Source organism: Zonotrichia albicollis, chromosome 18, assembly GCF_047830755.1.
Source record: "Zonotrichia albicollis isolate bZonAlb1 chromosome 18, bZonAlb1.hap1, whole genome shotgun sequence".
NCBI lineage: Eukaryota > Metazoa > Chordata > Aves > Passeriformes > Passerellidae > Zonotrichia > Zonotrichia albicollis.
The window spans coordinates 5665928-5690937 of NC_133836.1; the positions used below are offsets into that span (position 1 = coordinate 5665928).

Genomic DNA, 25010 nt, shown 5'->3' on the forward strand with positions numbered 1-25010 from the left:
CAGAAAGCTCAGGGTATATTTAGCACCAAGTCCATGACTGGGGTTAAAATTCCCCATTCCCCAAAGCTGAAATTGCAGCTTGAAAGATCAGTTATCCTGTTTTGTATTAAGAGCCTCTGAAGCCAGGCCTCTGCCTGCTCTGGGGCTCTCCCTTTTTCAAAGGCTCAGCATTAGTCCTGGCTGACTGAGAACATGAGTAGCTCAGTGTGTCAGGTGCCTGCCTGCTGCACCTGGGGAGTCAGCAGTGATCTGGTCTCTGCTGAAAGGATCTGCAAACAAAGTAAACCTGACACTTCTGTTCCTGCTGGGGGAGGGGGGTACACTGTGTTCTGCACCAGAAGAGCTGAACCAGATTGTGGAGCTGAAAGGCTGCCAGGCTCCCCTTCTCTGCAGGCTGAGGCAGAGCAAATGCTGTTATAGCTGGGATATATTTGAAATGTAGGTCAGGCTGCCCATTTGCAGTGAAGGTGGGAGGCAGATTCAGTCACGCTTTTGGCTCTGCTTGTGATACCTCCTTGGGCTGTCTGGGACTGGAGAAGGCTCTTTGTGTCTGACACTTGCTGGTGTTGCTGAAAACCCCAAGATACCAAGAGAGATATGCACACATTGTTTTAAGGATGTGGATTTGCTCTTCTGCTTCAGATTTTGTTGAGCTCATGTTTTCTGTCAGTTCTGCATTGGATTGCATTTGTTGGCTTCATTACCTGTGAAGCCACAGGGCAAAGGCTTCCAGCCATGATGTGATCTCAATGGCAGTCAGTTTAACTGAGCATCCTACCTGGGTGAGGTGACAGAAGTTTGGGGCCCTGCCAGCTGCCACCACTTCAGATGCTGCTCTGAAGAGAAGTGTCCTAAGGAAGTATCAGTTGATCTTGGAATAGCACTCGGCTTCTCTGGCTGTAATGACTCATTTGGCTTCAGTTGTTGTTTCTGCTGAGCACAGTAATCTGTTTGCATGTCACAAAACCTTTACAGCAGATTTCAAGACCCTTTTGTGCTCTGTGGAATTGGCCAGAATGCAGACCTGGCAGGTTTTCTGCTTTCTGCTCATCTTTCAGGGCACTGAAGTCTCACTGTTTAGGTGCCCTTGTTTATCTTGAGCAGCACTGTTGCATTTGGATGGATGGTTCTTCTGTCTTTTGTGAAAGTTTCTTTAGGTGCATCCAAGACATACTGGAGGCTGGGGCTTAGTTTCTTTTGCAGTGCTCTAAAACACAGTACAGAGATGGCTACAGAAGATTTGTGATGGCAAATGAGGCCATAAATGTGCCAGCACAGTTAACAGAAGCTGACTGTAGGCAGAGGAAGGACTGCCTGTGGTTTAGAGATAAGAGTGTGACCCTGCAAGATCTCAGCAGTTTCCTGCTCTGCCACAAACTTCTTGTATGACTTGATAATTACTTAATCTCCAAGTTCCTCCTCTGCTTTTAAAGAAAATTGAGGAAGATGGAGATAACACTTCCTCACCATACTGGACTGTCCAGGTAGCAAGGTGGTGGGAGGGAGAGATTCATGTTCCAGATAGTCAAAGCTGCCTGAGAAGCCCAGTGCCTGAGCCAGTGAAGGAAAGAAAGCAGCTCTCAGATCTTGAACATGGGGATTTCCTGGTAAATTCATGTAGGAAACATCCTTACCCTCTTTGAGAGAACTGAGCCAGTGACTCTTTGAGGGCCAGGTTACCCACTTCTCAGCAGAGAGTAAACAATGAAGTTGGCATCTGACCCAGGCAGCAATTCACTTTGCAGACCCACAGGCATTCAGATTTTCCACAAATACTAACTTCCCAGAACTGGTTGCAGTGATTTAAGCAATGCAGCTTCTCAGAAATGGGATAATCCCCTTTGATCTGTAACAGCAGAGGAAAAACTGCTCTGAAATGACCACAGCACTTGGTGTGAGCACTTCCCTCACCAGCTGGGCAGGAGTTGCAGATAGAGGGTTGTCCTTGCTGTCTCCTCAAAGAACCTCACCCAAGGCTTGCTGCACTGAGCTGGAAGGGGATGAAGGCTGGGATGTAGGGTTGGAGACACTTCATTGGCAGCTTTATATGGTGTAGGAGGTTTTCACTCTCATGAAATCCACATTGGCATTGCTGTAGTGGGAACAAGAGCCGGGCTTATGGTGCAGATGGTCTCTCCCCCTTCCTGGCTGACTTCTGAAAGAATCCCACAGAGCTGGGATGCTCCTTGGGGAGGGAGCTTGTAATTTTAGAGTAAGCCTCACCAGCTTCTCCAGGGAGCTGTCTAGAAGTTTCTAGCCTGGGACTGTTGTTTGCTGCTGTTACTGTGCAAGAGGAACCGGTGCAGGCTGAGCTTGGCCCAGAGCAGAGCTGCAAGGGGCTCTGGGGGTGAGGTGATGTTTCTGTAGCTGGAGTGGGTTGCTGGCACAGCTCAGGTGAGCTCAGGTTGCCTGTAACCCCCCCGGCATCCCTCCAACAGCAGGAGCACACGGACATCCTGCGCAGCCTGCGCTTCACGCTGGCCTTCGTGCACTATGTGATGGAGATCGCTGCTCTCAAGGGCAGCTCCAGTGACATGGGCAGCTCGGTGACATCTGAGTACCAGCTCCAGGAGAGCCTGGTGGCCGACCAGATCAGCCTCCTGAGCCGGGAGTGGAGGTAAGGACTGGCAGAGCTGCTCCTCTCCCAGGGCTTGTCCCTGCCTCCCACCCCACACATCCTCAGGTACCCGCAGTCCTTGGGGACACGGAGCTGCTGTCACACTGCTCTGTCTGCTTTCCTTGCAGCTATGCAGAGCAGCTTGTGCTGTACCTGAAAGTGGCAGAACTTCTGTCCTCAGGGCTGCAGATGGCCATAGAGCAGATCAAAGCTGGCAAGCTGTGCCTCTCCTCCACCGTCAAGCAAGGTAAGGGGCTGCTGCACTCATGGGGCAAAGGGCTCAATGGAGTTATTAAAAGTGTCACAGACAGTATGGAGGGGGTGGAGTGAGTGTGAACCCCACCAGGTGGTGGGGGCTCATTTGTGATTGTCCCCTTGCACAGCTGGATCTTTATTCACATGAGAATGTTCCTCTCTTCGCACTGACTTATGGCTCAGAGCTATTGTCATGCTCCTGTGAGACTCTTCAGCACTAATTGTAAGGGGGATGTATCTTATCTGATTCCTTGTATCTCTGTCTTAGGTGCTAATATGTACCTGATGTAAACTAAGCTTAATTACACAGTGCATGTCCTAGGAAGTGCTTACTCAGCAAATAGGGACTTGTCCTGGCAGTGATGATTTTTCAAGTGAAACAAAAACGCAGGAAGTGGAGTACTGGTAATGCCAGAGTCACTTCTTCACTGATGTTGCAGCTTTACATTTGCATCTGACTGGCTGTGGTGAGAGCTGGCTGTGAGTCAGCGATAAGAAAAAAATAATTTTTGAACTCCCATTGTAATATTACTGAGGGAGCTTTTGGAAGTACTTGAAATACTTGACCCACCAGCCACCTACCCTGAGAGCTTTGTCTTTGCAAAGTGCTGCCTTGGGATGGGCTGTAAAAAATGGAAGTTAAATATGAATTGCACACATATGTTGTAGCAGGCAGTGTGGAGCAATATACACCAGATTTAGCTACACATCTTCCACAAGTTCAGGCTAACAGGAAAGTTGTCATAACCCAAATAAATCACTTCTTTTCAGAGCAGATTGCAGCTTCTGGATTTGTAGTGTTGTTTCTCCTTCAGTGTGTGGGAATTGGGCAAGGCTGGCTTGTCTTTGTTTCATGCAGCATGGGGATTTTCAAATGTGTGTGTAGGAGTTAGTACTCATCAGATGTTGGTGGGAGTTTGTGTTCAGTACTCTGTGTAGATCATGCCATGTAGCTAGGGAGACTCAGCCTGTGGCTTCCCTTGCAGTTGTGGATTATTTAATCACTCAGAGCCATATCTGATTCCTGATTCCCTGTTCTGTAACCTGCCTGCACAAGCTGCTGTGCTTCAGGAGAGGAGGTGGCCTTTCACAGCCATCAGTGTCCTTCCTCAGTGGGACAGGAGATTCCCTTGCTTAGCCAGTGCTGCTGATCCACACTCCGGGAGCTCCCACGTGTGAGCCATGCAGCCCCTCACAGCACCCATGGAGCAGCAGGAGCTCTGACTCTGCTGCTGGTGTGTGACACATCCTGTGCAGAGCAAACTGCTCCTGCCTGTGTCTGCTGGGGGAAACAAAAATACACCCAGCCTCAGGTGAACCACACTTGTGTAGGAGCTGCCATGTGCAGGTTTATAAGTGGTGAAGGTGACAGAGGAAAGGGAAAAAGCCCTCTTGGTGCAGGGATTTCCTGCCAGTCTCTTGGCTTTAACAGAACCCTGTTGTCTGCAGGTTAATCCTTTGGGGTCCTGTATATGGGAATTGGGAGGCACAGGGAGAATGGTGAGTAAAAACCATTTTTTTCTAAAGTATTTCTTTCTTTTACTGTAGTTGTGAAGAAGCTAAATGAGCTTTACAAATCCAGTGTATCCTCCTGCCACTGCCTCAACATGAGACTGCAGAGGTTCTTCTTGGACAAACAGAAGCTCATGGATCGGATCAACAGCATCACTGCAGAGAAGCTCATCTTCAGCTATGCTGTGCAAATGGTAAAAACCCACATTTCCAGAGACTGGGGATAGCACAGAGCAGTGTTGGGCATTTGTGGTTCCTGCTGGTGGCCTTGACAGCTGGTTCCTCTCATGATGCTCCATCTGGAGGCTGGGCAAGGGGGTTGTCCATGCAGCTGAGGGGCTGGGAAAGCTGGGCCTGCTCTGGGAATGAGCTCTTGGCACTGGGTTGTTGCCCTCAGGTGCAGTCTGCAGCCCTGGATGAGATGTTCCACCACAGAGAGGACTGTGCACAGAGGTACCACAAGGCTCTGCTGCTAATGGAGGGGCTCCTGAACATCATCACTGAACAGGGAGACATAGAAAACATCAGTAAATGTGAGTATTAGGTGACTTTTTGCTGGTTCCTCAACTAGAACATGTGGAGTTTTTAGGTGCATGGATTTAGGTGCATGGATCAGAAATTTCAGCTCCCAGCACCATTTTTTTTCCTTTGGCTACATCTTGGTGGACATAGCAGAGATCTCTTGGCTTGTTACAGCTCCTCACAGCCTGTCCTCCTGCTTTCCCAGCAGAAAAACTGATAGAAATGCAGGTCCCTGTTCTGAGCCACATTTTGAGAGCTTCCCTTGCAGAGCAGTAGCCAGCACTTTGTTGGAACTTTGGATGTGTGAAAAGAACTCTCTGAAGGAAGTGGTTTGGCAGCAGCAGCCAGGGCCTGGGGTTGGTTTCCAGCCAGAACCATCCCTCTGCCCACAGCACTTGGGAATGTGAACCTGCAGTGGCTGCAGGGCAGAGGTGGCTGCTCAGCACAGCAGGGGCTCCTTCCAGCACATCTCTGAACCAGGACTGCTCATCTGCCTGGTTCCCCAGCCCTGAGACACAAACTCTCCTCATCAGCAGGTGCTTGCTGTAGCAGTGAAAGCTGAGCTCTGACCTTTGTGCTGTCCTTGGGCCTCCTCTCCCAGGCAGTCTGCTGCTCCAGGCTGTCCCCTCTCCAGTGCTCTCCCTGTCCCCTGAGGGCTGTTACTCCATCTGGAGGGGAAGGGACTGACTCACTGCTCTGAGCACTTTCCCTGCCCTTATGCTGGGGTTTAATCACCTCTGTCACTCACCTCCCACTGCAGGTGGTGAGAAGAGGGGATGGGGGATAACCATCATCTGTTGGAGCTTGGCTGTCTCTTCCCAGGATGTTTCTGGTCAGGTCTTCACTGGCCTCATCGGTACCTGGTGATGATTCTCAAAGTTCTGCTTAGATTTGTTGAAATTCTGCTGTTTTCCCTTTTTTGTTCAGTCTCCAGTGGTGGTGTTTACATTGGCAGGAAAATGAGAGGCTGATTGCTTGTGCTGTTCTTTCCCCAGGTAAGCTGTGCATCGAGCGCAGGCTGTCAGCTCTGCTGTCGGGGTTCTGTGCCTGACTCCAGTGGTGTTGTCCTTCACACACCTCACCCCAGCTGATTGCTTTGTCCCCAACAGCCTGTGCTGTGGTGGGAAACCACTCTGGCAGTAGGACACCTGGAGGATGGACTGCTCACTGTTCTGGTTTTGGACGTTTTGGGAAGTTGTTCCACAGACTCAGATTCCTTTGTGGGGACGTGTGACTGCAGCAAGCACAAATATTTCCCTGCCCAAAGGCCTGGGTGAAGACATAGCTAATGTGGAAAGGTCTCCCTCGTTGTCAGAGGGGGTGAAGGATAGAAATCTGCTTCTTCCCAGCACTTTGAAGGATAAGACTGCTGCCTATCCCTCTTGCTTAAGAACAGGGTATTCCAGTGCTGTGTCCATTGCAGGCAATGGATGTGCTGAAACTGCTGGCTTCAGTTGATGTCCGAGTGTGTCATTCAGACATAAAGGCCAGTCTGCGTACTTTCCCCGTCCCAGCTGAGAGCCAGGCATCTTCAAGCTCCCTGGCAACAACAAAGGCTCCCCTCCACTCTCTCCTTTGTCCTTTCTCCTTGTGTTTATGCCTTGGAGTGCTTGGAGAGGAGGGAGTTGACGTTGTGAAGTAGCTCCCACCTCAACAGACTCGCTGAGTGAGGCAGAGGATGTGTGGCTGCTGGGAAGCTTGGAAATCTCATGGCTGCTGTGTGGGCTCCCTGTCTGCCTGCCTGGATGGGCAAACAACACAGAGAAAGGGGCTGTGCAGGAAACAGGAGGGCAACAGAAAGAGTCACACTCCTGTGTTTGTAAGAAGCCAAAATGAATCCGTTCCTCCCTTGGTCCCCCGGCTCAGAGGGATCAATGTGAAAGACTCGTGGCTGTTGAGCTCTCCTGTCAGCACGTTCCTACCTGAGGAAGCACTAGCACTGTCCTGCTTTCAGCTGTTGGCTCAATAACCCCTTCCCTGGAGCCCCCCAAACTGAAAACACTAGCTTTGTGAATCAAAGGAGCACTTTACACACTATGGGAACTTTGAGAAGTTGACTTTGCATCACACAACAACCCAGGAACATCACGACTGTTAGGAATGCTGTTCTTTTTATTCCTTTCCTTGCTTCCTGGTTGTTTTATTGCACTACGTGTGTGCGTATATTAATATGTATTCCTGAGAGTGAATATATATTGATATTGATATGGTTTGTGTGTAACTGTACGTATTTAACTGTACTGTATCTCGTGAGTGTGAGGCAAAGAGCACTGCAGAGTCTGTGCTGTTCCTCCTCCACACCAGGCAAAGCTGACTTGCAGTCTGGCAGTACCAAGATTTGTTTTTTATTTAAATGTTCTTTTAAGGACAGTCATTACAAAGCTCCATGCTTTTTAAGAGCTGAAGAACAGGCGTTAGGATCCCACACACTTGGAAACGCATTTTTAAAGAAGTGTTACTTGCTGCTTTGTTTTTGTTTGTTGGGTTTTGGTTTTTTTTTTTTTTATATAAAGAAATCCCGTTCAGTTTTATGTTCAGCATTTCTTTCAAGGAGACTCTGTAGCCAAATGCGACTGTGGGTGTGAGTGGCTGGAGTTCTGGGTGAGGCTTGGGGTGCTGTGAGCATGTGTGTGAGAGGGGAGCTGCCTGCCTTCCATCTGTCTGTGAGAGATGAGTGTGAGTTCCAGAGTCGTGGCAGTGTTGTGGTAGAGCTGGGCAGAAAAGCATCTTTGAAAGCAACACAAAACCTCAGGCTTAGTTTTTGGGGATCTAAAAATATTTTGCACGCAGTGGTTAAGTCCTCATTGCTTTTTTTTCCTCTCAAGATTGGCACGTTCAGTGTGATACTTTACAAGAGTTTCAGGAGCAACTCCATGGGCTTTGGAGCTGGCACTGCATTTGGCAACATGGGTGTTTCTGTTCACAGAGCAGAAGTGCCAATAAAGAAATTTAAAAATATTTCCAATTGCCCCAACCAGGGAAGCTTAAGTGTAGCTTTCACAAATGCTTCAGTATTTGGCTCACAGTTTGCTGCTTCTGTGGCCATTTGTGCTTGTGCCTGGGAAAAAAAGGAGAAACAAAAAGACAGAAACAACCAACCTCCCCAGCCTGTTGTGGACAGCAATGCCGAGGAGCCCCAGACTGCTGCAGAAAGGCTTTGGCCAGCTGTGCAAAGGGCTACACTGCAGCACAGGAGCACCAGCCAGGACTGACTCTGTTCTACCCGGCCCTGCGCCCCAGAGCTCGGGCACAGCCCCCAGGAGAGGCCCAGCCCGGACCCACATCTGCTGCCCCAGTGAGCTGTGTGTGTGGCAAGCTCAGCACTAACCTTCCAGCTGTACTTCATTACTTGAATGTATCAAAATCGTCCACATTCAATGTATACAAGTATATATTGCTCCAAAAATAATTAAAAATTGTGGTTTACAGACCTACAACTGATATATATGTATGTGTTTGTGTATATACATGCAAGGCTGTGTGTGTGTGTATGTGTGTGCATGGGTAGAGATACACACACAAACACAAACGTGTATATATATGTTTTTTTTTCTCTCAATACTTGAAACTTAGCCACTGTGCTTGAATTAAAAAAAAGAAAAAAAAAAACCAACAAAAAATACACACAAAATAACCCCAAAAGTAGGGGAAGAAAAAAAAAATAAAGGTGATTTATTTTGCCATCACTTTGGTGACTTTCTTTTTTATCTAACTGCATGTAGCGTGAAACCAACTTTTTTGGTGAAAAATATTTATTGCTTTGTAGACAATAAGGTATGCAAAAAAAGAAGAAAAAAAAAAAGAAAGAAAGCACCCCAAAAACCAACCCCCAACCATTGCTGAAGTTGCTAGTGTAGTCCACCTGCTATTGTCATGGCTTTGTTGCTGTTGCAGCGTTTGTGTCAGGCGTCTTTAATAGATTCAAGAAACCTCAGTCTGATTACACGTACCTTCAGGTTTGTGAGAGCGTATGATGATGTTCTTTATAAGGTAATGCTTGATACTTTGTCAACATTTTTTATTTGTGTTTTGTGTGACTTTTTTTTTTTGGCTTTAAATTGTACAACACCGATTTAAGACAATAAAATTGATTTGAAATTGTTAGTGGCCTGTTTTCAGTCCTTTATGATCCTGTTCATGTGGCATCTGGGTGAAGCATTTATAATGTGTGTGGTTCTACCTGCCTCAACTTTTGGGTAAAAAAGGGGTGTTTTCTGCCCCCTGATCACAGCAGGTGAAGCTTGGGGCACAGAAAAGCCACCTTTCCTGAATTCACATGAAGCCTGTGAATTTGGGAAAGTTGAAGCCAGTTGCTGGGTGGGAGCTGCAGTTCCTGTTTTTTCTTCCATACTACCTATCCTCTCCTGCTGCAGTGGTTAGGAGCTGTCACAAGCTGATAGCAGCCAGTTGGATGCTTAAATTCCATCCATATTTCAGTATTTGTAGGATTATACTGTCAGAATCAGCAAGCTTGTTGCTGAACAAAGAAGGGACTTGAAGTGTGATATCATGATAACATTTGAGTATTTTTAATTCACATTAAATATTTTCCTGCTGTGTTTGTATGCATTGCAATTCGTTTTTTGAACAGAGCAGGCACCTGGCTTAGAATTCTTTTGCCCCCATAGCTTTGCCAAAGGTCACTGAACATGGCAAAAGGGACAGTGAAGATGCTGAGTGTTGGTCCTGACTTCAGTGCAGGACAGTCCCTGTTCTGTCTGGATTGGAATACTCTAGGAGAAAAAGCTAAGCCCTGCATCTGGGATGTGGGAGAGGTGCTGAATTAATTAGTCCAGTCTTTCCATTCTTGCCACAGAAATTTCAGCCACACAGCTGTAAACTTTCAGAAGCCAAATACCATAATTGCACCAAACATTTCCCAAAACTCCACTTGCTGAACTCCATGTGTTTTTGATGCCCATGAGCATCACTAGGGAAAGTCCTGCCCACCAGGCCCCGTGTGATGCAGCATCAGCCCACAATGTCGTAGTTTTGTAAGAAAAAATCTTATTTCAAAATCATCATTTACCATGAGCTGGAATTGTTTTTTTTCCTTGCTCTGTCCTGTTTATAACCTCTGTTTCTGGCCCCTGCCTTTCCCACCCCAGGGAATTGCTGTGTGAGAACAGCCCTGCCTAGAAACGCTGGGCTCTTGTTGATGCTGGCTCACATGCAGGGACAGTGGATCCTTTCACCCTGCAGGGCTGCAGCACCATCAGTGCTGGGGGCAACTCTGAGAAATTGCATTTGTGTGCTGAAAACGTGCTGGCACAACCTGGGTAAGACCCCATGGCAGCCCTTGGAAAGCTGCTCAGAGCTGAGTAATTACAAATGCTGCTGTTTCTTTTTTCTACTCAGCACACTCGGGTCTTTGTGTTTTGAGGATTTGCAGGGGGATTTTTGGTTTTTTTTAAAACATTTTTTCCCTTTTGTAGAAAACCCTTGTGTATATTTGTTCCCTGCAGCATGGGATAGTAGTACATAATAGATATAAAAGTTTCTGATGCTGAGGGTAAGGGAGGGGGTTTTCTTTTGAAGCTGCCCATTAAGAATTTTAAAGGTGAAAACACTGTAGCCAAATGAAAGATGGACCACTGTGTGTCACATGGCTGTGTAGATAGAGAACTCTCTGCTGAATCCATTGCACTCTTTCACAGGCAGCAGAGCAGAGGGGGAAAATGCTAGCTGGGAAAACTTCAACAACAGAAATACACACTCTCTTCTAAAAGCACTGAACCATGGGACCTGGACAGTTCAAAAGCACCAGTGGAAATTGCACAACTTTCTGGATGTTGACTGTGACATCATGCTGCTGTTGATTCTAGGGGAAAACAAACCCCAGCAATTCTTCCAGGGCATTTGGCTTTGTTCCTGTATTTTATATTTAGTTGTTGGTAAGTACGTCAGCAAAAACACATTCATTCAACTCTGAAAGATCAGAGGTGACAGTGACATCAAGGAAGCAGAAACGGGTGGGTGGGTGTTGAACCAAGGCCATACAAAGATCAATTATTCTGCTTCCAGCTCTTTTAAAGCTTTATTTCACCAGGAGTTAACTCCTTCACAGCATGTTTGAGCTCTCTGGTGTTTAACTTGATGTTGGCTTCTCTGCAGTGGCCCCCTGTGCCTGGTCACCTCACACTCCAGGAGGGGAAGGGTTCTGTGCAGGGAGACAATGCCCTGGCATAGCTCTGCAGGGCAGGACCTCATGCTCTCTAGAGAAATGCTAGCAGTTGGATTTATTTAGATTTATTTCCATAAATGTAGCACTAAGCATGGGTGCCATTCCCTGGGTGAGGAACAGCACGTAGGGCAGAGATGTAAACTTCCCTGGGACATTTCTTTCTAAAAACAGCCTTTTTAGGGACAATAGAGTCAGAACCACCCCCTCTCCTGGGAGATGAAACCTGGCAAGGGATTTGAATGCTTTTACAACACATGTTAAATAGTGTGTTTCTAAGAAGGGGCTTAGAAGAAGCATATGTCAAACACAGGTTTCCTCTTATCATAGAGTAAACAAGTTCCCAAATGTGCACGATTTTTCTTCATGTTTCCAGCAAATGCCCAATATAAAACTGCTGGGGAGGAGCAGAATAAGGTGCTCTTTGAGTTCAGCATGTCACCAGTTCCCAACACGGATGTAAATAGCTTTTAACTACAACATTTGCTATCTCCTGAACTTCTAGTGCTGTGCAGCAAAGCCCTTAAATTCAACATCAGTTCAACTTTTTTCCTTCCCTTTAAGAGAAAACAATTGGAAGGAAGCATCTTCCATAACACAAGGTTTCCATTGGGCCTTTTTTATTGATTTAAAAGAAATTTTATTTCTCTGTGAATTGAAAGCAAGTCTTGAAATAAATACTCCTTTTTCAAAGCAAGTATTCGGGAGGAAGATGAGAATGTTGCTTAGGTGCCATTTCCACAGCAAAACAGAACAGGCTGCTCAGGGAGGGGACAGCCAGCTGCAGTGGCGCCATGGGCTCTGCTCTGCCAGCCGGAGGGCACAGCCCGGGAGTGGCAGAGGTGGCTGCCAGGCAGGGGACTGTGTGTCCAGGGCTGTGGCTGTCCCCAGGACACGGGACACGGGGAGGTGGCGGTGCGCGTTGCCAGAGCCCCATCTGCAGGCGGCTCCCCGCGCCGTGTGGGGCGAGGAGCGGCGCTGACGAGGTTGGGAGAATGAAATGAGCTGCCTCAAAAAGCAGGCCAAAACCATGCAGCCATTCTGCTGCCATTCTGCTGCCACTCCACAAATGCCAGGTGTCTGTGAGGCCCCAGGTGGTTGGCACCTGGAGAGCTCTGACAGTGCTGATTTCAGTGCCGAGAGAACTCGGGTCTTCCTGAGGCTCTGATTCTCGCAACTCTGGCAAGTTGATTTCCCCTAGAGCAAAATAAAATAGATAAATTATACATGCATGTTTCAAGATAAAGTAGATAAGTTTAAAAAAGGAAGGGGTAGTGTGTGCTGTGAGAGGTCAAGAGCACAGCTTGTGCTGCCTGTTTTGAAGCTTCTTGGCTGCTCTTAGAAGGGGTAAGGAACTGGGATACCAAAGCTTTTTCCCTCATGGGATATCCATGCAAGTCTTTCTCCTATCCCATCACTGTTTTCCATATTGACTGGCTCCTTCTTCCCTCTCTCACATTTACTGAAATGAGCCAAACTCGGAAATCAGGGCAGGGAAGGAGGAGGAAGGGATGTGGTGGACAGACAATTGAATAAGATCCACTTCCTAAGGAAATGAGGCAAAAAGAGATTCAGACACCCTGATTGCAGTGATAGAGGAATTTGTATTCCTGTTTCCCTTGGCAGCAGCACTGCACTGTGACAGGCCATCTTTTATCACTTCTCTAAGCAAAGTGCAGCTGGGACCCTGTGATAAATCTTCCCTTTGCTCCATCCCATTCCTGAAATAACTCAGAAGTGTGAGTTCAGAAAAGGACGTGCTGCATTTCTTCCCCTTATTAGCTGAAATAATAGGCCTGTGACAATCTGGCCTGCTTGGAATTGTCAACCTTTCCATGTTCCATCTGAATGGATGAATGGAAATACAATAATCTCACAACGTGACAGGGAACCCATGGGTAGCTCTGTCCTACAGAGCACTGGAGCAAAAAACTATTCCAGGTGCATTTGGCTTTTTGGGAGGGCCATGCTGTGGCCTGGTAAGGGTTCCTGTTGAGCTCAGCTCCTCCATGAAGTGCATCGCTGCAGATAAAACTTGCTGCACAAAACGAGCACAAGGATTGCCTGAGCAAGCTGTCTGGAGGAAAACCTGAGGGGAAGTGGAGCCAAAAGTGCCCATGGAGGGGAACCTGAGGGGAAGTGGAGGCAGAGGACATTGACACACAGAGAAGGTGTGTGGAAAGGGGGATGTCACCAATGTGCCATCGCTCTGGAAGGGAACCGTGAGCTGTTACTGCACACCTGTGTGTTTTGTGAACTATTCCCTCCTCTTGTCCTCGCCTCACCGGGACTGCAACGCTGTCAGCGCCCGTTTCCCCATGGGTAAGGAAAAATGGGCTGCTTTTCTTACAAAGCCACCACGTACAGCAGGAATGTCAGTTTGCCTTTTCCCCTACTTTTTATTTATTTAACAATATGACAATTTTGAGGCGTGCAGGAGGTGGGGCTGAGCAGGGCAATACCCACACCCTGGTCACCGCCAGCACTGTAACACAGCGGCCTCTCAGGCTGCGAACCCCAGAGCAGGGCTGGCTTTATACGGAGAGGGAGCTCCGGGAAGGGCTCGTTTCGCTGTACGGACGGCGCCTCCCTCAGCCCGCCCCGCTGCCCTCACGGCGCTTCCCCTCAGCCCGCCCCGCCGTGTCCCCGCACGGCCGCCGTACCGCGCACGTGCGCGCCCCGCGCGGCGCCGTCGCTGCGCAGCACCCGCGTAAGTGGCGGCGGCGGCGGGCGCGGGGCTGAGGGCGGCGGGCGCGGCCTGTCCCGCCCGGCGGCTCCGGGGCCATGCTGCGGTGGGGGCTCCGCGTCGTGAGCTGCGGCTTCTCCGCCCCGGGGAACGCGGCTTGCGCCGGGCCGTGGCGGCGGCAGCGCAGCGTGGGTACTGCCGGGCCCTGCCCTGCCCCGCTGTGGGAACGGGTCAGACCAGGCGGGGCCATCGCCGGGGTCCGCCGGGTGTCCGGGCAGCGCAGGCCCTGCCTGCCTCCTCCCGGGAATGGTGGCACGGCCCAGAGGGGAACAGGGGTGCTCGCCCTTCCTGCCTCAGGCTTGTTCGTGTGCTGTCGCTTTCTGCCCGAGTTTCGTGCCCTTCATGCTCGTCCCATCTGCGGTTGTTTCCCCTGCAGGTTCTTACAATGGCTGAGGATTTGATAGCAGCTGTTGCCAGCCAGACAAAGAGACTCAGCAGCAGCAGCGAGGTGGTTCAAAGGGTGGAAGAAAACGGGCATCCGAGCAAAAAGTTGAAGAGTGATGCGGATGAGGAAGATGCAGAGGATCAGAATAAGAAGTTACCCAAAAGGAAGATTGTGCTGTTGATGGCATATTCAGGGAAAGGCTACCATGGCATGCAAGTATGTGGTTTAGCAAAGCAGCATCTCCAGCTTATTTTTTGTTTTGGAGTCTGTTAGTTTTAGTCAGAGTGCCTAGGTGGGGAAACAGCTGAGCATTTGCAGTGTGAAAAAACAGGGCAGGAACAGTTTGTGAATGGCTTCAAATGGCGTGGTAATAACTTAATTTTAAAAGGTCAGTGATGCATCTCTGATGATTGTAAGCACGGTGCTTTGTCATAGCACCAGACGTGCTTGTGCAGGGTGGTCTGAGGCACTGAGCTGGCTGCTCCATCTGCTGCTCCTCTCCACGTACTGCAAGCTCCATACACTTGAAGAATACTTCAGAGGCTCCAGGGGATAACTGACCATCTTGCACACAGACAGGGAAGGGAACCTTTCATGCTTATACAACAAGGGAGTTTTTTTTCACCAGCAGTAAACATCATGCTTGCAGGCACGTCAGGTGAACTGAGCAAAAGAACCCAATCTAATTTCTGGAAGAAGAATTTGCAGAGGCTGGGTTTGGAGCAGCAGCTGTTGACTTACAGGCACTGAGACAGTATTGGTGCTGTTTCATGAAGTTGAAGGAATCATCAAGAACCTCCAGGAATGTTGCACAGTGAAATTAGAAATGAGCCCTTATTTGTAACAGTAACAGCTAAATCAGAATGATGTTATCATTAACACTCTGGTAAAATACAGTTGGGTTTGTTAGAGAATGGCTCTTAAGGCTGCAATGGGAAGACTTTTAAATAATTTCACAACAATGTTTAACAAAATCCCCATCTTCATTTATCCCGTTATTGTTCTGTTTCTTATTTTTACTACATATGGCCTTTAGAGAAACGTGGGATCTTCACAGTTCAAGACAATAGAAGATGACCTGGTCTGTGCCCTTGTCCAGTCAGGATGCATCCCAGAGAACCACGGGGAGGACATGAAGAAGATGTCCTTCCAGCGCTGTGCTCGCACAGATAAGGCAGGTTGGGCAGGGCTGGGCTCTCCTGAGCTCTGGGGTTTGCACAGCTCTGCTGCTGGGATGGACTGCTCAGGCATTGTCCAGCAGCAAGTGAATGTTCCTTGAAATTTTTCCTTTTGTCCTCTGTTAAATTAAAGCACAAGCAAATAAACTTGTTATTCAGTTATTTCAATTCTGCAAGTGTTAGAGCTTCCAAAATACATAGTTATGTGAAGTTTTGTGTTTTTTGGTTTTTACAGGGTGTGTCTGCAGCTGGACAGATTGTGTCACTGAAGGTCAGGCTAATAGATGACATCTTAGAAAAGATCAATAATCATCTTCCTTCTCATATCAGAATTCTGGGTAAGAACACTGAAATGGGCAGAGAAAATGTTTTCAAGAAAAGCCTTCTCCTGTAGAAGGTCTCTATAATTTTACTTATAAAGGGTTTAGTTTTAACATGCTTCTATGAGCTTGAAATTGGGGTTCCTTTTGAAAAAATCTTGCTTAAAAATTTTTTGCTTACAATTATTCTTGTTGGTAGGAGTGAGATCACAATCAATCTGTAACGTGCTGATTCAAAAACCTAATGCCACTTTTAATTCCAGGCCTGAAGAGAGTCACTGGGGGATTCAACTCCAAGAACAAATGTGATGCCAGAACCTACTCTTACATGCTGCCCACGTTTGCCTTTGCCCATAAGGACCAGGAGGTGCAGGAGGAGCTGTATAGGCTGGACAGAGAGACCCTGGAAAGGGTCAATCAGCTGCTGGGCTGCTACAAAGGGACACACAACTTCCACAACTTCACGTCACAGAAGGGCCCCAGGGACCCCAGTGCCAAGAGGTACATCATGGAGATGTACTGTGGAGAGCCCTTTGTCAGGGAGAACATGGAATTTGCAGTGATCCAAGTGAAGGGTCAGAGTTTCATGATGCACCAGATCAGGAAGATGATTGGGCTGGTGATAGCAATTGTGAAGGGTTATGCTGCTGAGTCCATCATGGAGAGAAGCTGGGGAGAGGAGAAGGTTGATGTCCCCAAAGCCCCAGGACTTGGGCTGGTTTTGGAGAAAGTACACTTTGAAAAATACAACAGGCGTTTTGGGAATGATGGGCTGCATGAGCCGCTGGAGTGGACAGAGGAGGAGGAGAAGATTGCTGTTTTCAAGGAGCAGCACATCTACCCTACCATTATCAACACTGAAAGGGAGGAGAAATCCATGGCAAACTGGCTAAAAACCCTCCCCATTCATGACTTCAACTCCTCTGCTGTTGAGGTGCAAACTAACAACAAAAATCCAAAGGTAATGACTGAAGCCATTATTTTACAAATGGAAGCTGTCACGATGAAACATCTCTTCCCTTTGTACCAATTTTGTTTTCCATGAAATGCTGTGGAAATGACAGTCATCTGGAATGTGAGATGTGTATAATCTTTTCTGTCTTTGTGCACTTGATGATAGTGGAATGAACTGTACAGAGCATTGTTTTTGCAGGGTTTTACAGGCAGTAGTTGAGGAGGGGGGAAGGAAAGCTTTAAGCACAAGCAATTTGCATAATCATAAACTGGCAACAGAAATTATGGACACACTGCCAGCCTTTGCTGTTGTGAAAGTGTTTGTGAGTCTAGGTTTCAGGTTGACAATTTTGCTTTAAATACCTGCTGGCTTTTTGTATTCTCTGATTTTAGGCTAATTCTCATTTTGTTACCAGATAAGATTTGGGATCAGGGAAATTTAGGACCAACTCTTTTAAATTAATCTGCCATGAGCTCAAAATAGTCCATGAGAAGAACTTCTGAGTAACTGGGATATTGTGGAATTGGATTTGTGCCAACAGGAACTCCTGTGAGCTGTGAAATACATTTTTGCCAAAAAGGAAATTTCAGTTAAGGGCTGGCAAGTCCTTGAAGAATGAATGATGGGCAGGGCTAAAACTTCTGTGTAGTGCAACTCAGAAGAAAATAATGGCCTTTTTTCATTTAACAGAATCCTTAAAATCAGCTTTATGTTGTGTAGCAAGTGGGAAAATGTTGGAGATGGAGACATGGAGAAAAATTATGTCTCTGCCATTTTAGGGATGATACAAAACTTACAGCCTTGTTGAATAGCACAAGCAAGATACCATAAGTTTCTCAGGGTTATTTTTGTACTTGTGGTAATTTTTTTCTGAATTCTGGATATATGAGAGGGCTGTTTGTCACAGGAGGGCACAGCAAAAGCCACTTTTGTTTGTTTAAATGGAACCTAAAGAGACTGTGTGGCTCAGAGTCCTTTACCTGGTGAGGTTCCCAATCCCTGACATAATCCTGGAGAGAGGCAGGCTCTGCTCCCTGCTGATAGACCCAACCAAGTTTGGGTTTGGCATCACAGTTAGCACAGGCTGTCTGGGAAGGATAAATAAGGCATGATGTGACAGACTCTGCTGAGATTCTGCAGGCTGTTTGCACTTCTGTGAGCTGTGCTTGCTGGTATGAAGTCAACTGTGTGAGTGACTTGGAATTTGTTTTGTAGTAGGGTATTAAATGGCCAGTGTTAAATTTGTGGGATTTGGTGTTTTCAGCAAGTGGTGGTGAGGGGAAAAAAAAAGGATAACTACAGCCAGATATATACTATAGATATATAGCACTATAGATATATACTATGCTAGCTTCTCTTTATAAAAATATTTTGATATCAGTTAAAATTCTTGCTTCAAAAAATACATAAAGCCCCCCAGATTAATTGCACCATATTGCCTTACTCCTGAAGGAGTGGCTGCCAGAGAAGAACTCTGACTTCAGTCTTCTTGTAAGTTTCTAATATTTTTAGTTTTTCCTTAGTACTACTTTGTGCAACTGACTTCACTTTTAAACAAGTATTAGTGAGCCCTGGCTGTCTGCAATACAGGTTGGACAGAAATTCTCTGCAGCAGACAAAATTCTCAAATCTGGTTTTAGACAATGTAGCAAGCTTAGCTTTTGAGGGACTTGCATAAAAAAAGCACTTAACTTGTCTCACCTGAACTTATTTTAAATATCACCTTTTCATGTTACTACCCCACATACTGCAGGTTGTAATTAAGGAGTTGTAAATGTTGTAAAAAGAAATTTCTTCTCTGGTAATTGTAATCCCAAGTACATTTTTCATTCCAAGAAGCATCTTTACCACCAGAGGTGTTTATTACAGTATGAAGTTGAGACCCAGGACTGTTTTCTTACACTTGTGGAGAAGTTTGGAGTCAGTATCTGTGGCTCAGGTCAGTTGTGGTGTGAGTGCAGCCCTGACAAAGCATTTTGTGTTTTGCTTTGCAGAAGAGCAGCGATGCCGAAGGCAGCGATGGTTGTGGTGATGATTCTGACTGAGCCAGCTGCACCTGGGACCCTTGCTGCCTGCAGTTCCCTTTGTCTACAAAAAAGTGGCCTTTCCAAATCCAAGAATCCAGTGAAACAGGAGCTGGTGTGCTTGAAGAATGAGAGCTGGATGCCCAGGAGAAACTGGGTGGGGAAGACAGTGCAGCAGAAAAACCAGAAGCTTTTTATACCACTGACTGATTCACCTGACTGATATACTTGAAAATAGTGTAGTGGGAAATCAGCTTTCTGAAAATAATCTTGAAATGCAGGATATCTTAATTGCTATTTGAATAATGTTTTTATTATGTTTACCTGGAAAATAGTATTTTAAATATGTATAATCTCTACATAAAGATGGGGCAAATCATTTTAATATACTCTTTTTTACTATGAAGTTATGACTTCATGAGCTTTTGATTTTTTAAAAATAATTTACCTTTACTTAAACTGAATCTCTGAGCTTTTATTTTTCATGTCATCCATGGTTTTCCTATGGAATAACATGCATGACCCTGAGATTAACTCAGTTACAGTGTGGTGCTAAAGATGCCAGGGTTGTGGATTCAATCCCTTTTTGGGCCATTCATTTAAGAGTTGGACTTGGTGATCCTTGTGGGTCCCTTCCAACTCAGAATATGGGTTAGAAACTCATCATGCTGAGTGCTGTGAACTGGTTTTGAAACAAATTTCCATGTTTTCTAGAGCTTTGCAGGTCTAAAAGAAATTACTCCTTTCTCAGCGAGAGGGCTTCAGTTTGGAATGAGCCATACATTCCAAGATGAGACCTGTTCTGTGGGAATGCCATCCTCCCAGCATTGCCCTGGTGCTTGGGCAGCTTCTAGGGTATAAATCCAGAGCTCCAGGTGTAGTTGGGCCTTTGCTGGCTGAGGTGCAACCCCAGAATCCTCTTGAGCCACCTGCAGGATGCAGAGCTGAATTGACTTGGCTTGTGGGACAGAAATGGTGCTGAATTCCCTGGGCTTTAATCAGGCCTGGCTTTGTGAACTCTTCAATCCCATCAAGTTCCTCAGAATAGGGAATGTCTGCAGTGATGTGGGAGGCACATGTCAGAGCACTGCCATCCTCTGGGAATCAATTTCAATTTTCTGTGTTTTCAGGAATTGCCTGCTCTGGAGTTCCTGCTCCTTTTTCCCATCAGTGGTTTAACTTCTGGTTCTTGTTTCCAACTCTGTGGAGGTGGCAGAAGAAATGACACCCTCCTGCCTTACTAACCTGCAGAACACCATTGAAGGGTTGGAACAAGACTCCAAGAATTTGGATATTGGTACAAGTACTCGATACATTTCTCTTGCTGAGTCTCTATGGAGACTTGCTTTTTAATTTGGGACTTACTGAAAATGAGGAGTCAACTGTTTGTTCCCACATTTAGTGGTGTTTTGCCAAAGCCTTTATATGGTTCCTTCTGGAATTACTCTTTTGGTTTTGAAGGGATTTATTTGGGTTGGTAGGAACTTTGGGGGATTTTTTTGTGGCACAGCTATCCTTTAGAAAAGGATTCCCATGTTCATTTTCTGGGTTTTCTTTAGAACTTTTTATTTTATCATGAAGGCCTTGCTTGATTTTATAAGACCAACTGTGTAGAAGTGCCCTGGAGAGAGTTTTTGCCTGGATTTTCATTACAACCTTGCTGGTCCCTAATATTGACCTACTGTGCATTATCCTCCATCCAGAACTCCATTTCTCCATACCTTTTTGTCTGAAAAAAAAAATTACCTTTATCTGCTTATAATAAAGGCTCTAAAGCTGTGATATGTACCACAGTTGAAATCAAAGAGAAAATCTATTTGGAGAGAGAAAAAAACCATGAATTACAATAATAATAATAAAAATAAAAAAATACTTAAGGGTCGCGGCTCCCCCTCTGTGCGGGTGGGAGCGCCTGGATCCCCCCGCGGTGGGAGGCCAATGGTATCGCCTCGAGGGGCGGGGCCTGTTGTGGGCGGGGCGAGGGGCGGCCGTGAGGGGGCGCTGCGGGAGAGCGCGGTGGGCCCGGGGCGTGAGGGGAGCGTGGTGCGGGATGTCACGGAGATGTACGGGGGTAGTACATGGCGTGCAGAGCGGGTCAGGCGGTGCGGGGTGTGGGGGGAGTCGCGGGATGTCACGGGGGTGTAGGGGGTACTACATGGCGTGCGGAGCGGTGCGGGATGTGCAGAGCGGGTCGGGCTGTACGGGGTGTGCGGGATATCACAGGGGTATACGGGGGTAGTACATGGCCTGCGGGATATCACAGGGGTGTACGAGGGTAGTACATGGCGTGCGGAGCGGCTCAGAATGTGCGGGGCCGGTGCAGAATGTGCGGGATGTCACAGGGATAACGGGGGTAGTACATGGCGTGCGGGGCCGGTGCAGGGTGTGCGGGATGTCACAGGGTATACGGGGTAGTACACGGCGTGTGAAGCGGTTCAGGCAATGCGGGGGTGGCACAGGGCAGTGCGGGGACAGGGCACAGCCGTCGCTGGCGGAGGTTGGTGCCGGTGCGGGGGAACGGGGCACTGCCGAGCCCTGTGTTAGCGCCGGCTCCGTTCCGGGGCAGCACCGGCGCCCTGCGCACCGCGCTGGAACGGCCTTTAGAGCCCGGCCCATCCCTCCCCGCTGCTCTGGAACTGGCAGCGGTGACACCTGGCAGTCCCTCCTCCCACCTCCCGTGCGTGTGACAGCACCGACCTCTCTTCCTGAGTGCAGCCCATGAGTCCCTGGGCTGGAGAAAGCCGAAATTTGGCCATCCTGCATCTTCGGAGTACAAACATACCCAGTCCAGACTCAGAATGAGCTGCAGCAACTGGATAAATCTACTGGGACCATGAAGAATTCAAGTGGTTAATTTGGGTTAAAAGGTCAGTGACCATTGAGATCACCTCCCTTTACAGATGTGCAGGAAGCAATTCTGCAACCGTAACCCCCATTTTGTAGCAAAATAAAGTGAATGTAAAATTTAAATAAAGATATAGTAATGGATAGAGCTTTGGAAGTGGTAGTCCAATGCACCATTTTATTGACAATGAGATGCTTTATTATGTAAAACTTTATTCAGTTCCAAAATAGTACTTCACAGAGAGACTCATAATTAGTTCTGACAACAATTAAAAAAAAGTCATGAACTTTAAAATAATGCTGTTACATCTAGTGCTTATATTAATGATTGAAGATTAAGTATAAGTTTTAAGCTTTGTAATTAAAGATAACTACTTTAATGAGATTTTCTGTAATTGTAACATTATATCCAAAACTGATTGTTACACACTTTAAAAACCCTCTGGAGAAAATCTTAGAGATCCTAGTAAGTGCTGCACATCTCATTTTCCATGCATTGGGTTGAAATTTGTACCCTCTGAGCCCAATTTGTTGCTTTCCTTAATTAATGTTGTTGCATGAAATTTCTCCCCTTTGGTCATTTGACACCCTGATAGAGATTGGTTGTGTAGCTGTCAGCTCTCTGCAGGGTGTTGTTAGCACAGATCTTGTCAGCTTCAGGAGTGGGTAAGTGCATCCTAGACTGACTTGCTGGTTGAGTCACACCTCAGAGCTTCCAGGCAGGCAGGTCTGTTGGGGTGTGGTGGAAAGCTGATCTCACCAGCTTTGTAACAGGTTATGTTGCCACTTTCTTTGGTTCTCTTTGTCATGTCACTATTTTCTTGACTGAAATTGTAATTTTTAACAGTCTCTCTGCAGGTGCAATGCCTCCTGTCCCTCAAGTGGCTCAGCAGATCAGCCAGGAGGAAAACCAACAGCAAAATGGACCAAATTTGTCAAATCTGCTTAATTCCTTACACAGCAGGAACCCAGCTCTGTCCCAGCAGGTACAACCAGCAGGATGGGATAAGAACCATGTGCTTGTGCTCCCAGCTCCAGTTCCTCACAACAACAGGTATATTTGTATATTATACAGCATTTATTAATACAACATTTGTGTATTATCTTGGATGGGGAGTGCTGACCTTGATGTTTTGTGAGGAGACTTTGTGGATGGCAGAATTTATCACTCCAGGGAGAAAGGTGCAAATAATTCCAGTATTTTTTGCAGATAACTTTGCCTGGCCTGATAATTTTCTTCAGACAGCTGTGGTATATCTCAGCTGGGTATGAATCTTTACAAAAAGATTTTGTATTCATTTAAATTTAGAATGCTCAGTGGATACCTGTGCCTCTCATTTGGTTTTAATTAGTGCTGCAGATATACATGATTTTTCTTGAAGAAAGGAAAGGGGTGAGAAGGCATCAGACACATTCTCTAGGGAAGTAGCATTTATTCCTGTAATGAAGCCTTAGAAGGAGATTTAATTAAACAGAATCCATTATTTTAAATTTTTATGCATAATTTTAAAACAAGGGGGGGGGGATGACAATGAAAATTTGTGCTGCTTGTGCTGACTTGCCAGCAGTTGCAGGATGCTTACATGTGTTAATAAAAATGCCAGAAACTAAATGTGTGTTTTTATATGATTTTTTAGGGAATTTTGTCCATCTGCCATCTGGCAGAGTTTTTAAATTCTGTGAAATTTCTCACTGAATCAGCCAGCACTTCTGAGGAGCTCTAGGGGTACCATATTTTAGGAGGAAAACCAAAAGTTCTCAAGATTGAGTAGCTCTGCATCCCAAGATTCTCTACTGACTTCTCATCTAACTTCTGCCTCACAAAGTCCTTCAAAAATTTACAAAAAGCTGCACAAAATGCATTATTCGTTATCTTTTAATAAAGTGCAACTTCAAACACCATGGAATGTTTCCAAGGACTGAATAATTGTTTCTACTGATTATCCATGTAACATTTTAACATTTTTCACTGTGTCTGTCTTGGTTTTGTGCTGTGCAGTAGGAAACATAAGTTTAATTTTTTTTTTTTTACTCTTTTTTTTTTACTTTATTTTATTTACTTATGTTTACTTGAAGGAAAAGGAAATTCTGCAGCAGACTGCAGCACTGAGGAAAGAAAGTTTATGATCTCTGAAACCTCTGCTCAAATTCCATGAGGCCCCACAGCACAAATCACACCATGATTTATCTTTTGGAGGAAATGAGCAGTGGATGGCAACAGATTTTTTTCAAGAAAGAAGACAAAAGATGATAACAACCAAGAGAGTAATGTGAATATGATATTTTAAATAAATAATAGGCAGCATTTACATGGTTAGGATGTGATCACTGGGGATCTGGGATAGATAGTTTGGGGTTGCCTCTCCACTTTTGTAAATTTTAAACAGTACTCCTAAAGGGCTTGTAATTATTTTCTTTCTTTAGAAATGTGCTCTTTAGATAGAATTGAGTAAAAACTTAAAATAATTTTATGGTTTTATTTTAGGGTTAATGTGTCAAGGGGGTCTGGAATGCCAGTTCTATGAAGACAAATATTTTAATTACAAGCAGTGAATGAACTGCAGAGCCTGTCATTGGAGGGTGCTGCCCTGTTTGTGACTCCTGGTAACATGAGCACAGTGCTCTATTTCCATGGTGTGGGCTCTTGGAACCTTTTAAAGTAACAGCAGCTGCTCTGCAGTGTCACATGACACGTGGCTCTTCAGTTCCACTTTAATTCTGCCATCAGCTGGGAGCTTTTTCATCATTCTCACATACTGTGCTATATTACTATTATTTTCTTAAACTGCAGCTGAAAAGTAATAAAATATTTCTTTATTTTGTGAGGTTTTTTTCTTTTACTGTAATTTAAGCACACCGACTGGTCTCTATTTGATGTGATTGGGATGGAAAACCAAATCACTTGCTATGAAGCACAAATGCTGCCAAAACTGAAGGTAACTGGAAAGTTTATGGAAGAGATCTCCTGCTCCCCTTCATCATCCAGAATTGAGCCAGTGAAGCTCCAGCCAAACAGGTATGGAGTGTTCAAATGATTGATTTATTTTTTATTTATTTTATTAAAGTAACAGATGAAAAAGAGTAATATTTGTGAGGGCTGAGAGGGTTCACTCAGAATTATTTGTTTAATTTTTATCTTTTGTTTCCAAACTGATCGCTGCTAAAGACTTTATGCCTTTAAAGTCTTCTGAGGGAAAGCAGAGTGCTTCTTACTGCTTAATAGTTCTTTTCATTTATGAAAGGTCAGTTTTGATCTTTCTGGCCAGAGTTGAAGTCACTTGTGATGTTGATCAAACATTGAAAATTACTTCTGGAGTAGTTTCCTAAGCAGAATAATTAAATCTTCTCCTTCTAGTTAATTTTCAGATGTACTTCCAAAACACTTAAAGATTTTTTCTGGAGGGGGAGAGAGGGAGGGAAGGACAGAGGGAGAAAAAAATGCTCAGTTAAATTTTGAACTTATTTGATTTT

The 25010-nt window shown here is 45.9% G+C and overlaps 3 protein-coding genes across 40 annotated transcripts in view; all 3 read left to right on the forward strand.

Moving 5' to 3' along the window:
• The window catches only part of ULK1 (unc-51 like autophagy activating kinase 1), a 75840-nt gene extending 67083 nt beyond the window's left edge, over positions 1–8757 (forward strand). For all 5 annotated transcript variants that reach the window (XM_074554633.1, XM_074554629.1, XM_074554632.1 and 2 more), the window contains 5 exons: positions 2439–2617; positions 2746–2864; positions 4421–4578; positions 4782–4917; positions 5902–8757. In XM_074554633.1, coding sequence (XP_074410734.1) covers positions 2439–2617; positions 2746–2864; positions 4421–4578; positions 4782–4917; positions 5902–5957 — 648 coding nt within the window. In that variant the 3' untranslated portion in view covers positions 5958–8757. The remainder of the gene's footprint in view (positions 1–2438; positions 2618–2745; positions 2865–4420; positions 4579–4781; positions 4918–5901) is intronic.
• Positions 8758–13659: 4902 nt separating this feature from the next.
• PUS1 (pseudouridine synthase 1) lies at positions 13660–19101 on the forward strand. 3 transcript variants are annotated; one of them, XM_005488934.4, is made up of 6 exons: positions 13660–13797; positions 14210–14434; positions 15255–15392; positions 15632–15734; positions 15980–16677; positions 18666–19101. In XM_005488934.4, exons 2-6 carry the CDS (start codon positions 14219–14221, stop codon positions 18714–18716), a joined length of 1206 nt encoding a protein of 401 aa, XP_005488991.2. In that variant the 5' UTR covers positions 13660–13797; positions 14210–14218; the 3' UTR covers positions 18717–19101. The 3 variants fall into 3 exon arrangements, with proteins under 3 accessions (XP_005488991.2, XP_014123845.2, XP_014123846.2); XM_014268370.3 differs by lacking the exon at positions 13660–13797 and adding an exon at positions 13804–13961; XM_014268371.3 differs by lacking the exon at positions 13660–13797 and adding an exon at positions 13821–13965.
• A 1743-nt stretch (positions 19102–20844) lies between these two features.
• Positions 20845–25010, forward strand: part of EP400 (E1A binding protein p400) — a 56564-nt gene continuing 52398 nt past the window's right edge. For 18 of the 32 annotated variants that reach the window (XM_074554379.1, XM_074554396.1, XM_074554397.1 and 15 more), the window contains exons 1-3: positions 20845–21562; positions 22387–22593; positions 23616–24555. The gene's annotated coding sequence lies outside the window, so the exon portion shown is untranslated. The remainder of the gene's footprint in view (positions 21563–22386; positions 22594–23615; positions 24556–25010) is intronic. The other 14 variants (XM_074554393.1, XM_074554391.1, XM_074554401.1 and 11 more) reach the window with 8 other exon arrangements.

Bases quoted from the DNA above. Each gene is read 5' to 3' on its own strand.
- PUS1 (XM_014268370.3), top strand. From the start codon at position 13,872: ATGCTGCGGTGGGGGCTCCGCGTCGTGAGCTGCGGCTTCTCCGCCCCG. The intron at 13,962-14,209 runs GTGGGTACTGCC...TTTCCCCTGCAG, and splicing joins CGTGGCGGCGGCAGCGCAGC to GTTCTTACAATGGCTGAGGA. The intron at 15,393-15,631 runs GCAGGTTGGGCA...TGGTTTTTACAG, and splicing joins GCTGTGCTCGCACAGATAAG to GGTGTGTCTGCAGCTGGACA.